Here is a 15190-nt window from a genome sequence, read left to right on the forward strand (position 1 = left end):
TCCGAACGGAACTGTTTTCCGAAATATAATTTTACCCTACTGTAACGTTATGACAGTTTGCTATATTAATCATTTCCTGAAGATATTAAAGTGCTGCGGGTTTGATTCTTTTTTAGCTTAGAATTAGCATTTTGCTTTTTTGAGATTTTTGCAGCTTAAAACCGGATACAGTTAAAAGTACAGAGTGATATTATCGTCTTACAATGCAATTTCCGAATCCGGTTTCTTCTTGCAACATTTTGCAAAAGATTATTCGTCATTCTTACCATCTGCTTTGGTTTTGATAGACTGGAGAAAAATTGTTTCTTTCCTGATATTGATGTTTTCATTTTAGTAAATGTCTCATCTTATTAGCAGAAAAAAGATCCCATAAGCAGGAATTTGTTTTATCCTTGAGATGTTTAGGCGTAAGTGGAAATTTGGTAAAACTCATTTAACCAGACCACAAAACATATTAGGAAAATACACGTTTCTTGGTCGTTTAAACAGCCAAAGTGTAATTGTGCAGACTATATGGACAGTTTACACACTTGTCATCGATTATATGGCTCTATAGACCCCTAGTTCAATGACACACTTGTCAATGATCAGTGAACAGCTTAACTGCATGCCTTCCTTCTTTCAACAAAAACCAGCAGGCAATTTGATGCTATTAGGATCCAATATGGCAAATGACTGGATACAACATCCTGGGTCACTAAAATCCAATTGTGTTTACCTAACAGAAAGTGGCAATGTGATTATAGCAGTTATCCTTACCGAGCATTCACGGTCTTATCAAGTGTATTATTACTGCTCAATCAGTCTGTAAACTTGAAAAATTCATTTTATGTATTCAATTTGGGCTTCAACTCTTGGTCAAACGACCCCCAATATTTCAGTAGCTTGTTTCCCAACCAGTAAGCACAAATAGTTGTTTGTGAAAGCCAAAGTTTTGAGGAATTATCGATAGTTTCAAAGTGCCAAAATTACTGTAGACACTGAATGTTGTTAAGATAGCAATAGATGTTCTCTACCTGACATGCTCTGTAAAGGTTAATCCTGTTATTTCATTCATTTTATGTATCTTTTCACCTTGTTTAGAAAATGGGTTGCAAAATCTCTGCATTTACCAACTTAAATTTTTTTTTGCCAGATCGAGTTCCAATCATTTCCATGTTGCTATTTCCATCCTTTTTTTTATTTAGCTTTTTTGATCAACCATCCAGGGCTAAACGAAAAGAAGATCCTCACAAATCGGGTAGGAGGAGGCTATACGGAAGGATTCAAGGGAAATTAGAAATTCAAAGGAGGGTGTAAAGAGAAAGGCTTTGACTAGATTAGCATAGAGAATGTGTTTACGTTGCTGTGTTGGCCTCAGGCGGCTTGGTGTTGCAGTGAGTCATAGATAATAGCAGTATAACGCTTTTAACAGCGAATTTAAAAAATGAGTAAAACTTTGGAACTTTATGTTACGTTACACCACGATTCTACCTGATCATCTTTTTTACTGAAACACCAAAAATAGAGTTAGAGGTGACCCCTTACACTTGACACCACTGCCTAATACTTTAAATAATTTTCCAAGCCAAAAGAACCGAAATAAGAAGTTAAAATACAGAAATTGCAACAAATATTATTTACGAAAATAAACAGTGTATCAATAAAAGTAATACCAGGACTTCGAAATGTTTTTTATTCTTTGTGGATTTTACTGCAATTTTGGATAAATCGTGCCGGGCTTAAGTTTTAGCTTCCTGAACTGGACAGGTTTTGACTGAACCATGCGATTGACTTGATGCTTTAATAATTGCCAACAATGGTTGTGTCGAATAACCTCCCCCTCTTTTACTTGTCCAGTGGGATTTCCACTTATCCGGGTTTAACCCCTAAAAGATAACAATAAATACTTATCTGGCCACGTGTCACTTGAAACGGCACGAATAACTACGAGAATAACAACATTTTTCACATGTAAAATAGCCTATATTATTGCTTTAATGCTATGTGAAGTTCTGACAAGGAAGAGACTGGGGCTTCGGGCCTATTTCTAATTTTACAGGCAAATACACCTTCAGCAATTATTTCAGAGCTGGGTAGCCTAATACAATTTGTGTGGCCAGAAGTGTAATTGTAAGATTGCAAATTGTGGTTGTCATTTGCCTTTTTTAGTCATTCCATTCAAGATGCTTCGGATATTTTTTATTGTGATAAATTGTCTTAATTCTCTGAAAGAGGGAAAATATTTCAACTGCATAGGATAGGAAAATTTCAGTAGGCTAATCAATTTAAAATCCTAAATTAGCCAGGAAAGTTTGGTAAGATTCTAGTTAATTGACTTCTTGCTATCTCAGAAAGGGTTTAGGTTAGGAAAATGAAACTTTCAGGAATGAATCTATAGACTAAAGTATGTCCCGTGAAGGTATTTTGAAGCAACTACCTCCACTCCTTCTCCCTCTAGAGGGCCCTGACCTTTGATGACCTTTAAAAATATGTGTCTTATAAAAGTGAAACCTTGCAAAATATATCTTCTGCTTAACTCAAGTACGACAAAATTGTTTTCAGCTTCATAACTTTGCTCAATTCTATTTTATAAGGTTTTAAAGATATGCAAATACACTTCCTAAATTTTGAAAAAAAACATTGATATGGCTCAAAATTCTACTCAAATAACGGGAATCGCATTTCCAGAACTAAAGGCAGAGAAAAAGCAACTAGTAACTGAAATTTAAGGTCAAATGTTGTTTTGTCAAAATTTCAATAGGTATAGACCTGTCATCTTGGCAAATTTCAGGGCCCTCTAGAGGGAGAAGAAGTGGAGGTGGTTGCTTTAAAATACCTTCCCAGGACACACTTTAGTCTGTAGATTCCTCCCTGAAAGTTTCATTTTCCTAACCTAAACCCTCTTTGAGATAGCAAGAAGTCAATTAACTAGAATTTTACCGAAATTTTTTTTTCACTAAAAAATCTCCACCTTCTTTGAACTCCAATTATATAGCCCTGTTTTTGGCCCCCTTGAGCCAGTATCCAGTTCCTGATTGTCATTTACACTAAATTTCACTTTTTCTGATACTCATTTTTTGTCAATATTACTAAGGGGTCATAGTTAAGCACTAGAAAAGTCATTGTTAAATAGCATGTGCTGATATATATATAGCTTTTTGTCACTTATTCTTCTCTGGTTATATAATGCTTGATGTGGTATAAGCCAAGAGAAGGACCTGTAGACCTATAGAAGAAAACCTGGTAAAAAAAAGATGACTCTTTGTAATTTATTTTCCTCAACCCTCCTAATATGGAAATCTATAGCTGAAACTACATATTTTCTATTGATTCTGCCAATCTATCCCTCAACCCTAGTACCTGTTAATTGAAGCAGCTGTGGCAAAACAAGAACTGGAAAAACAAGTAAAAGGTGGCAGAACACATTTGAAATATAAAATTTGGGCCATAGCCTATATTAGCAAATTAGGCATGTTAGGGGTAATTTTTTTTTTGTTCATATTTTGACTTACAAATAAAGTGAATATACCACTTGATGCCTTTTTGTATGTTCTTTGCAATTATAATAATTGCTTATATTGCTAGTTCAAGTTTAAGCACTTTTTGACCTTACTTAACCTAACAAATTTTGGCAGTGAAAAACATACATTATTTTGTCAAAAATGACCAAAAACACATACTTTAATTGAAAATTTGGTATCAAAGAAGAAGAAAAACAGCATAATATTGTATAATTTATTAATCCAACTTAATTGTGGAAAATCAGTGCTCATAGATTATACAACATTTAAAAAATGGATTAATAACAAAACAGTAAGTTTGAGACCAATGTTTTAACCTTTTTTATACCCAAAAACTATTTGGGTATATTTATATATAAGCACTGATTATGTTTGTAAAAAACACAAAAAAGGAATCAAGGGGTATGTTCACTTTATTTGTAAATCAAAAATATGATCAACAAAAAAATTACCAATTATTAGTATAGCTGCATGATTTTCCCCTGGGTATGTAGGCTAAGTGGAAGGTCACTTATACCTGATCCTGTCCCTACTGTTTTTACTTGGTTGAAAAAAATCCAAAGAAAGTTCCCATTGAAAAGGAAAGAGACCAAAAGTGAGATAGAATTTGTCATAGCTTGGAGGTTTGCCCCTTCAGTCTGTTTAAAAAAAACAGATTCATAATTGAAGCTTTGTTCATTTCAATCTTAGAGATGATCTACATTTGTTATACTTCATTAAATGGTTGTAAAGGGATACTTTTATTTTATTTGTCTTGTTTGTTTTCTACATGATTTTTTAAATCTTTAAATTGATATACATTTCTTACAAATTAATTAGTCATACCACAGTTCCATTTGCAAGTTTTGACCTACTTCGTAAACCTGTTCTCAAAATTGTATATAAATTTATTGAAGCTAGGAAACATAAAACTCCTCTCTGTTTAACAGAAAATGGATGGACATAAGTACGTTTTAATACACTAAAGTCTTAGGGCCAAGGCAATTAAAACAAAACAATGAAGATTAACTTTAAAATGCTTGACATTACATAAATATAACATTCACAAAGAAAAACCATTCACAAAATTTTACTTTTGTGCTCAGTTGCCAGCCTGAACAATTGCCCTAAATTTTTAAACCTTGCAAAACATTCACCAGCCACCTCTTGTGACCTACACTCTTGTCTGTACATCAACAATTCATTGAAAAGGAAGGACCACCTTACTGACATTTCTTCCTTTGTACTTATATTTAATGGATATAAAAAATAATCTTCTATGGCTAAGTCAGAAGCCCATTAAAGGACCAGGTGGTCCTTTAGCCAGGAATTGCAATAGGAAGCTAGGGGCCAGTCATCCTATGTTTTTGCATGCCCTTCCTGCTTACAGACCCTAGATTTCTCTAGGTAACCTGTTAAGTTTGGGCCAATTCTGGCTCAACTTACAGAGTCACATCACTGACCTTTGTCCCAAACCAAATAAACTGCTAATGCCAGGAATTAAACCTGTGCCCTTTGGATAAAGGATTCTCAACCTGGAGTGCCAGCCACTTGGAAGGAACACAAATGTCACCAGAGAACAAAAATTATTTGGAAAAAGAAAATATTGAAAAAAAAACAAAAAACGACTCAAGTCATAGTTGCTCCAATTTTTCACTGCTGTCCCATGAACAATATGTATTTTATTTAGACAAATAAATTTTAAGACAGGTATCAACAAAACTCCATCAGGGATTGTATTTACTTAAGATACAATCAGCAATATGAATTCTTAGTTTTGTGATATTCTAGTCTTGAAATAATAAAAAAAGAGAAATTATATGTTCTATTGGTTTTCCACCAGCCCATTTGAGAAAAATCATTTGTGACAACAGTATACCCATGGTTGGCTCAGAATCTCTCTAAAATGCTTTAAACAGAAGGAATTTTAAAAACAATTATACTGATCAGCAAGAAGAATATTAACATAACTCTCTAAACTTGGCACTTTTTAAGACAATTTTTAGCAAAGCAAATGCAAAACTTTAATGGTGTCCTATGTCACCTAAAAAAGACATTAAAATGTGTCAGATGTAATGCCTCAAAGACTTTTAGTTGAATCTATGAAATGAAGGGCCAGGCATTCCTTTACATTTTATACAACATGTAAAAAGAAAACAGTTCAAATTTTTTCACAAAAGAAGAAGCTTGATGTAAAAAAATAAATGAATTTTTAACAGAAAGCAACTGACATCAATGAAATCAAATAAACAAAAAATTCATGGAGAATAAATAATATAAGCCATATATTTAACCTATAATAAGGTGGCATAAAAAACTATTTCTAAAAATTAAAAAAAAAACCAGTGTTATGGCTTAAGTTCTGCTCAATCAATAGGAATTGTCTTTTCAGAACTAAGGCTAGAGAAAAAGAAACTGATAACCAAAAAATAAGGCACCCGAAAATTTCAGGACTCTCTAGAAGGAAAAGAAGTAGAAGTAGTACTTCAAAATACCTTCCTGGGACATACATTAGCCTGTAGACACATCCCTGAAAGTTTCATTTTCCTAGCCTAACCTGTTTCAAAGATAGCCAAAAGTAGCTAAAGTAAAATTTTACCCCTACTTTACCTTAAAAATCCAGTTTAAATAGCAATCTCAAAAAATATAGACTAGGCCTATATAAAAGGCTATAGGTGTTGGACTAATCATTCTAAATTTTTTTCAACTAAAAATTATAGGATGGTTTAGAAACTAGGCCTGTTTGATATAGTAATATTTGACTAACTCACCAATGTGATAGCTGCCTTCCTAAGAACCAACCTTTTTAATAACCAAAAAACTTTTCTTCTGACTCCTTATGCAGCTTAGCCTATGCAAGACGGGCCTAAAACACCAAAAACCTTTTAGATCCTAAGGAATATGCATAAAATTACTTACATGTCACTGAAAAGCTAAGGTTATTCCCACTATTTACAGTTTCCTTGGCTTTTCTCTAGACTTAACGATTTCACATGTTTATCCATTTAAAAAAATATGTATCATTGACTTAACTTGTCCTCAATAATCTTTTTTTCGGGGTTAGAAAGTGCAAGGCCACGGACAAGTAATCCTGAGCGTTCGAGGGTGTAATCCGGGTAACCTCTGACGTCATGTGCGTCTCATAAAACGCTTGGATTAGTCAGATAAGTAACCGAACAAGTAAAAGAACAAGAGGCTCATTTCTATCGCTTAGAGATGAAAAGAAGATAGTGCTAGAATCCTTGGAATTTGTGAAGACTGTTTTTGGAAGTGAAATCCAATCGATTATGATAACTTTGATTATTTAAGTAATTGTGAAAGCATGGGAGAGAAATGCAAGTCGAAAACCAGATTTCTTCCTGCAACTGTTGCTTGGATTCTTTTATTGGGGACTACTGGATGCTTCTTCTACTTCCCGTGAGTTATTAGTCCTAAAGGCTGTACCCATGTTCAATGTTGCTTATTCTAATGACTTCTAATAACTTATTGAACAAGTCCAGTTATTTAGCTCTTAGCAGCACAAATATTGGATGCAAATAATTGAGGGAAATAGCCTAGTCAAAAGGTTTAAGTCTTCATTAGTGGTTAATACAAGTATATACAGGATTTTGTAACTGAGGTAGGGGACTGGGAACCTACAACTCAAAGCAGTAAATTTATAGCAGTTCATATAATCGACTTATCAATAAAGTGAACATTACCACTTGATGCCCTTTAGGGCATCATTATTCCTAGAAGGAATAATCCCTTCTACCATAAATTCAAATTTAAGCATTTTTAACCTAACTAATCTTATTATAAATAATTTTAGCACTGAGAAAATGTAGCTTTATTTTTTGAAAATGATGGAATAAATAGCACTGAGAAAATGTAGCAATATTTTTTGGAAAACAAGCAATAACTCATACTTTATTTGAAAATATGCCATATTTTAGAGCTCAAAAAGTGCTGAAATTTAGATTTGCAATAAAAGCAATCATTATATTCATAAAGAACATAAAAAAGGCATTGAGTGGCAGCCTATGTTCACTTTATTGGTAAGTCAGTTATATGAACTGTCATAATTTTTTGAAAATTTATCATTTTTAAAAGCTCAAAAAATGCTTAAATTTGAATTTATGGTAGAAGTGATTATTATATTCATAAAGAGCATAAAAAAGGCATCAAGTGGTATGTTTACTCTATTGGTAAGTCAGGTAGGCTTTATGAACTGCTATAATTTTACCCTCAATGCTTCTTTGTTAAGATAGCCTAGATGTATAGCCTGCCCTACAAGATCCCTGAACTGAAATAAGGGTAGTAGCCTGTAATTGGGGTTATTGAGAAGGAAACATGTTAAGAAAATGATTCTTGGTAAAATTCTACTTTTGGCTATCTTAGAAAAGGGTTAGGTTAGGAAAATGAAACTTTCAGCAATGTGTCTTCAGACCAAAGTGTCCCAGGAAGATACTTTGAAGTACCTACCTCTACTCCTTCTCCCTCTATAGGTTTCTGAAACTTGTCTACATGACAGGCTTATACAAATTGAAATTTGGACAAAAACAACATTTTACCTCAATTTTCAGACATTTTTTCTCTCTCTGGCTTTAAACTTACCTCTCATTTGTATCAGACATAAACTTTACCTGCATCCCTTTAATCTGCAAATAGCCTATGTACCCTGAATTAGTATATGTAGGGGTGGGGGTAAAATTCATTTGTGGCAAAAGGGATTAGTATATTTGGAAAGAGTATAAAAAAGGCATGAAGTGGTATGTTCACTTTATTCATAAGTCAATACTATGAACAGCAAATATTTACCAAATTGTTTTCTTAAGATGTTTCTTTCTCAATAGCCCTATTTATAGGCTAATACCATAATAAAGACAATATAAACTTACTACTCAATTCTCTTTTTTAAGTGAACTGCAGAATAGCAGCTTTCCAGAAAAAGTTATGCTAGAACAAAAAGAGAGACATTTTTGGATTGCTAATTCTATGCTCTCATTTAGTTTATTTAAAATTATATTTGTGTCAATTCATCCCATTTGATGGCTCCATATATAGCATTTGGCTATATATCCCAGGTACTTTGACAGTGCTCAACCTTGGGTAGATATATTTATTTATTTCCATAATTTATTTTGGAAGAAAGTGAACACATCATATGATACCTTTTTTATGGTCTTAAATGTAAAGTCTAATATGTTCTGGATGACTTTTAGAACAAAGTATCTAAATGGACCAGCTCCACCATAAACACATTCAATCTAGGACAACTGTTGTGAAACAGAATGAGAGTCTAAATAATATATTATAACAACAATGTTTTATTTATCCACACCTACTAAAAGATTAAAGTGGAGCAAGGGAAATTGAAAAAACTAAATGCACAAATAAAAAGAAACACTTAAGTTATTATGGGTAAAAAATCATTTACTCAGTACTGATTTTTATCACCTACTCCTCATGGATGCTCAACTACTCTTTGACTGGATTCATAATTCCAAATTTTCAATTCACCTATTTGTAAGATAAAATACCCCAATTTTCATGTATCACCTATCACCTACATAAATCACCTATTTGTAAGATAAAATACTCCAATTTTCATGTTCTCCAAGAATTCCAATTTCCCCCTTCAACTCCCTCCCCCATGTCAAAGGATCTGGTTGGAATTTAAAATTAGAGTTTTAAAGCACAAGATCCTTCTAAATATCAAATTCCATTAAGATCTGGTCACCCTGTCATAAGTTACAAATACCTCTATTTTCAAAATTACCCCCCCCCCCCAGCTCCACCAAAGAGAGCAGATCCAGTCTGGTTATGGCAGTCATGTATCTTAGACATGTTTTTATTCTTCCCATCCAGTTTCATCCTGATCTCTCTGTTTTAAGTATTTTCTAAGATTTCTGGTCCCCCCCCCAAATGATGCTGGATCTGGTTGAGATTTAAAATGAGAGATCTGAGTTATGAGGTCCTTCTAAATATGAAGTTTCATGAAGATCCAATCACCCCTTTGTAAGTTAAAAATACATCCTTTTTTCTAATTTTTCAGAATTACCCCCCCCCCCCCTTCCCCAACTACCCCAAAGAGAGCAGATCCATTCCGGTTATGTCAATCATGTATCTAGGACTTTTGCTTATTTTTCCCACCTAGTTTCATCCCAATCCCTCCACTTTAAGTGTTTTCCAAGATTTTAGGTTTCCTCCTCCCAACTCCCCAACCCCCAATGTCACCAGATCCGGTCGGGATTTAAAATAACAGCTCTGAGACACGATAGAAAATTGAAATTCATCCACAGTCTCTTTGATGGCTCCATATATAGCATTTGGCTATATATCCCAGGTACTTTGACAGTGCTCAACCTTGGGCAGATATCAGATCAAAATGTAGCTTTCATATAGGCAACAGGGGTAGATATATTTATTTTTTTCCATAATTTATTTTGGAAGAAAGTGAACACATCACATGATACCTTTTTTATGGTCTTTCCCAATTCAATAATTGCTTTTAGGGCACATTCCATTTTGATCCCTTAATGGGACCCCAAAAGGCAACTTTTTACCTTGTCAATAGTTTTTAGACAATGACGTAAAGCTTAGAAATTAGTTAAAAACTAATTAAATAAAAAAATCAACTTTTAAACAAGATCTTACAATGCTACCATAAATTGCATGTTGAGCAAAATAAGATGGTGATGAGCCTATATTCATCACTTCTATGATATTTCAGTGCCCTGTCAGCAAAACAAAGGACAGATCAATGCTTCCCATGCCAAAATATGATTTTACTTGTTGTCCAAGGTGAGGGCTGTAAGTTTCCTATGTTTTTAACAGTGGTTATTCCAATGATATGCTTTTGTTTTACTGTGACACCTTTTTATGGCACTTGGAATTTACCAAGTGACATATAGCAATTGCAAATTCTGTTGGTCCTGGTTTTGCTATTTAGGCACTTCCAGGTAAGATAGGACAATGAAATTTGGCAGGCGTATCAGGGACTGGACCAGATTAAATTAGAAATAGTCGTTTTCCCGATTTGACCATCTGGGGGGGGGTTGTTAATTTGGAAAAAATAGAAGTATTTGAACTTATGAATCATTGATCAGATCTTAATGAAATTTGATGTTTGGAAGGATATCGTGTCTCAGAGCTGTTATTTTAAATTCCGACCGGATCTGGTGACATTGGGGGTTGGGGAGTTGGGAGGGGGAAACCTAAAATCTTGGAAAACACTTAGAGTGGAGGGATTGGGATGAAACTAGGTGGGAAAAATAAGCACAAGTCCTAGATACATGATTGACATAACCGGAATGGATCCGCTCTCTTTGGGGTAGTTGGGGAAGGGGGGGGGGTAATTCTGAAAAATTAGAAAAAAGGATGTATTTTTAACTTACAAAGGGGTGATTGGATCTGCATGAAACTTCATATTTAGAAGGACCTCATAACTCAGATCTCTTATTTTAAATCTCAACCAGATCCAGCATCATTTGGGGGGGGGGGCAGAAATCATAGAAAATACTTCAAACAGAGAGATCAGGATGAAACTGGATGGGGAGAATAAAAACCTGTCTAAGATACATGACTGCTGTAACCAGACTGGATCTTCTCTCTTTGGTGGAGCTGGGGGGGGGGGGTAAATTTTGAAAATTGAGGTATTTGTAACTTATGACAGGGTGACCAGATCTTAATGGAATTTGATATTTAGAAGGATCTTGTGCTTTAAAACTCTAATTTTAAATTCCAACCAGATCCTTTGACATGGGGGAGGGAGTTGAAGGGGGAAATTGGAATTCTTGGAGAACATGAAAATTGGGATATTTTATCTTACAAATAGGTGATTTATGTAGGTGATATATGAAAATTGGGGTATTTTATCTTACAAATAGGTGAATTGAAAATTTCGAATTATGAATCCAGTCAAAGAGTAGTTGAGCATCCATGAGGAGTAGGTGATAAAATCAGTACTGATTAAATGATTTTTTACCCATAATAACTTAAGTGTTTCTTTTTATTTGTGCATTTAGTTTTTTCAATTTTCCTTGCTCCACTTTAATCTTTTAGTAGGTGTGGATAAATAAAACATTGTTGTTATAATATATTATTTAGACTCTCATTCTGTTTCACAACAGTTGTCCTAGATTGAATGTGTTTATGGTGGAGCTGGTCCATTTAGATACTTTGTTCTAAAAGTCATCCAGAACATATTAGACTTTACATTTACTGTTGATTTGCATTTTTACTGTATATCTAGTGTAAGCTGTATATTTAATGTATTTACTGCATATGTACCAGAGCACAATAGGCTGTAAATTTACTGTAATTCTACACATCTAAAGGAAACATCCTAATAGAATAAAAGTAGTAGGTATACCATTGGATTCTTTTTTTATGATCATTCCAAATATCATGGTTGCTTTTTTGACAATGCTGCCCCTCTGTGATGGTCCTGGACATAGCCCTAAGATATAAAAAAAATAATAAAAGAAAATACTGAATGAAAAGAAAAAACTTACAGAAGTTTTCACTTTATAATGTGCAGCATGCTTTTATTAATCAATTAGGCTATTATATTCCCTTTACTGTTAGCCACATTTTAAATTGTATCAAATAGCCTAATACTTTTATCAAGCAAATGCTTTGAAATATTGTGGATACAGCTGTTAAGAATACAGCAAATCTGTTGAAAGAATAAAAGATATAGTACATCATGAGATAGTAAACAATTGAAAAATATTGGGCTGCCTCTGGGACTGTCAGGGGGGTGGGGTACATTGCTTGAGAAGGAGCCATGTTATTCAGAAAGAGCACACAATAATGAACCTAATGGTGCCACTTTTACTTTGTCAGCATTTTCCCTTTAGATGTTCCTTTTCCCTTTCCCAAACATAGAAAACATTATGTTATATTAAAAGATATGTAAAAAATAATGAATATAAATAATATAATATAAAAAAAGTACCATTTGCTTCCCCAATTGATGCTTTTTCCAAATATCAGGTAAATGTACAGTTGGGTGGCTGAACTGAATCCCTCTGAAGGAAAGATTTTAAAAGTAATTGAGTTGTACCATTAGATTGCTTGTTATCTGCTCATTCTAAATATCATAGCTGCTTTTCTGACAATCTACTACATCCCCTTTGTTAATATTCCAAGTTGCAATTCTTACACTATTTAAGTCATTGAAATTTTTATGGCCACTAGAAAAAAATGGTTCAGTGCAAGATGGGAATTATTGCCTCTTCTCAAGTCTGCATGAGGCACTTGAGGCTGCTTTGAACTGGATAGCAAGGAGCCCCTGGGACTTCAATGGTGAATGAAGCCTTTGTGCAATCCTTGTCCCATTTTGGCCATAATTGGGTTTTTCACTTGTTTTATTCTTTTATCAACAAGAGTTGAAATCTTGCATAAACAATCTCAAACCTATCACCTTCAATTCATTGTATATTCATGTCCACAAATGCTATAATTAAAATGTTATGCAATATTATGAAGCCCAAAATAGATAACCTAGCTAGGAGGAGGTTATTCAGCCCAAGAAAGCCCACCAAAACAAACAAAAATTTAAAAGCATTATCAATTAATTAAAATCTGGTGGAAATTTTGTGTTGTTTATTAGGATAAAATATTTATTTTTTAAAATGTCTATCATAATCCCCAAAGGACTGAATTGTCAAGGTCAACCTGTCAAGGTCACTTCTCAAGGTCAACCTATAGTGCCATTTGCATTCTTGTTTCTGGCTAGGAAAACTTGCAAAAGGTCCACCCTGGTGCCACAGTAAGGCTATACAAGAAGGATTTCCCTTTTTGTGATAGGGATGGAGAAAGGAGCTTATGACAGAAATGAAGATGTCAGATAGTCTTGCAACACTAGAACAACACCAACAATTTTTTATACAAGCTATCTTCATCAGGGAATTCGTCAAGGTTAGAAATTGATATTAAGAATGATGTTGAGCAAAGACTTGTAATAAATGCAGGTGAAAAAGTGATGTTGGGTAACAAGAAGATTGATTAAGAAGGTGGGCTCACTTACTGGGTAGTATTAATAGTTAAGATGGTGGATGCAGTGAAGATGTTAAAAGCAGATTAGCCAAGGTACTTTTTTTTCACAATTAAGAAAAGTTTGGAACCTCAGGAAGATAAGCATGTGAATCAAGAATAGAATATTGGAAGCTATAATAATTGTGACATACAATTACAATAATTGTGAAATGTGGTTCTGAAGCATGTTTTCTTCAGAAGCCAGAGGCGGAGATTTTAAATATTTTCCAGAGGGAAGTGTCTAAAGATAGTTTTGGATACCCATTTGTCTGACTGAATTTCAAACAGTAAGCTGTATAGAAAACTCTGCTGTATTCTGCTTTCTAGGGCTATAATGAGAGAAAGGTTGAGATACCCAGGACACATTTTGGAGAGGAAGGATGACAGGTAACCAAAGGTCAGTTTGTCGACCATCCATTTAGGGTCAAACAAAAAGCAGGTTATCCCCAGGTGGACTGGGAAGAGTTTGTAAGAAAGGATTTGAAGGAAATGGGAACTTCTTGGGATACTGTGAAGAGAAAAGCTTTGAGTAGATAGGGATGAAGGAGGAGTGTACACAGCTGTGTTTGCCTCAGGTAACTTGGTACTGGTTAGTAGTAGTTGTAGTCATATCTGATCATGGGGGGGGGGTGAGCTGCAATTGCCATAATAGCAATTGTTACATTTGCCAGTAATGCTGGACAGCAAATCAGATGACATAGTTCCTATTTTGCTGTCTGATTCCTGTGTTATAACAAGGTATTACCTTTTCCTATAAAATTTGCTAAAAAGGCTTGCTCTATGGCCCTTTTGGCTAGCAAACAGCTAGTTTTATTGTTGCCTTTTTCTGCTGTCTTGGGACTTCGGCAATTGCTGTGCCTGGGCACTACTACACAGGGTCTTAAATTTAAAATAAAAATGGCCAGAATATACCCATGAAACATATTATTTGATGTTATGCTATGAACAGGTAGTCACTTTCATTATTTTCCTCTTTTTATTATTTATAGTGAATTCCTTCTATATTTTCCTCTCTACTTAAAGAGAAAATCCTCTTATTTTCCTGGCTAATTCGTTAAATCTGCTAATTTCCTCTCTAATAGTTAAATCCAGTGATTTCAGTAAGTTTCATTCAATTTATGGTAGCAGGTTATAAATAATATTAAATTTGGAAATAATTATTTCCAAAAAAAAGAAAAGATCCTACCTCCTTCTCCCAGATCTTTACTCAGTTTCTTTATCCATCTGAGTGCAGATTACTACGTTGCCACAAATGTAAGTTCAACCCGAAAAGGAGTATATTCTCAATATATGTACTTTATGTCAGTGGAAAAATAATACCAACACTAAGCTTGAACCAAACATGCCGAGATTAAGAGTATGATACCAAATAAGTTAACCATGCTTATTTTGCTGATTGTGGACATTTATTTTGTTTATATATTAAAGTAAATGATTTTTTTCCCTTGGGAAGTTTTGAGGCATTTCCAATTACGGTAGGCTATAGTACATAATGTAAGGTCAGTATTTCAATATAGAAGTAAAAAAAACAGTAAGCACATAGTGTTTGGTTTCACCAAAGGTGGTATTTCAGTATTTTTAAGTTACTGATTTTTAATCCTTAGGCTAATATTACAATAAGTCTATAGACGTCCAATCTAGAGTGGCCAGTTGGGGCGCGTTTGTGCCATTTTAGCGCTATT

At 34.1% G+C, this 15190-nt stretch overlaps 1 protein-coding gene across 6 annotated transcripts in view; it reads left to right on the forward strand.

The window, feature by feature from the left end:
* Positions 1 to 6686: 6686 nt before the first annotated feature.
* LOC136025881 (palmitoyltransferase ZDHHC8-like) overlaps positions 6687 to 15190 on the forward strand; it is a 116177-nt gene continuing 107673 nt past the window's right edge. For 4 of the 6 annotated variants that reach the window (XM_065701925.1, XM_065701927.1, XM_065701926.1 and 1 more), the window contains exon 1: positions 6697 to 6899. In XM_065701925.1, coding sequence (XP_065557997.1) covers positions 6805 to 6899 — 95 coding nt within the window. In that variant the 5' untranslated portion in view covers positions 6697 to 6804. Of the gene's footprint in view, positions 6900 to 15190 lie in introns of all 6 variants that reach the window. The other 2 variants (XM_065701924.1, XM_065701922.1) reach the window with 2 other exon arrangements.

This window comes from Artemia franciscana, chromosome 4 (genome assembly GCF_032884065.1).
Source record: "Artemia franciscana chromosome 4, ASM3288406v1, whole genome shotgun sequence".
Taxonomy (NCBI): Eukaryota; Metazoa; Arthropoda; class Branchiopoda; order Anostraca; family Artemiidae; genus Artemia; species Artemia franciscana.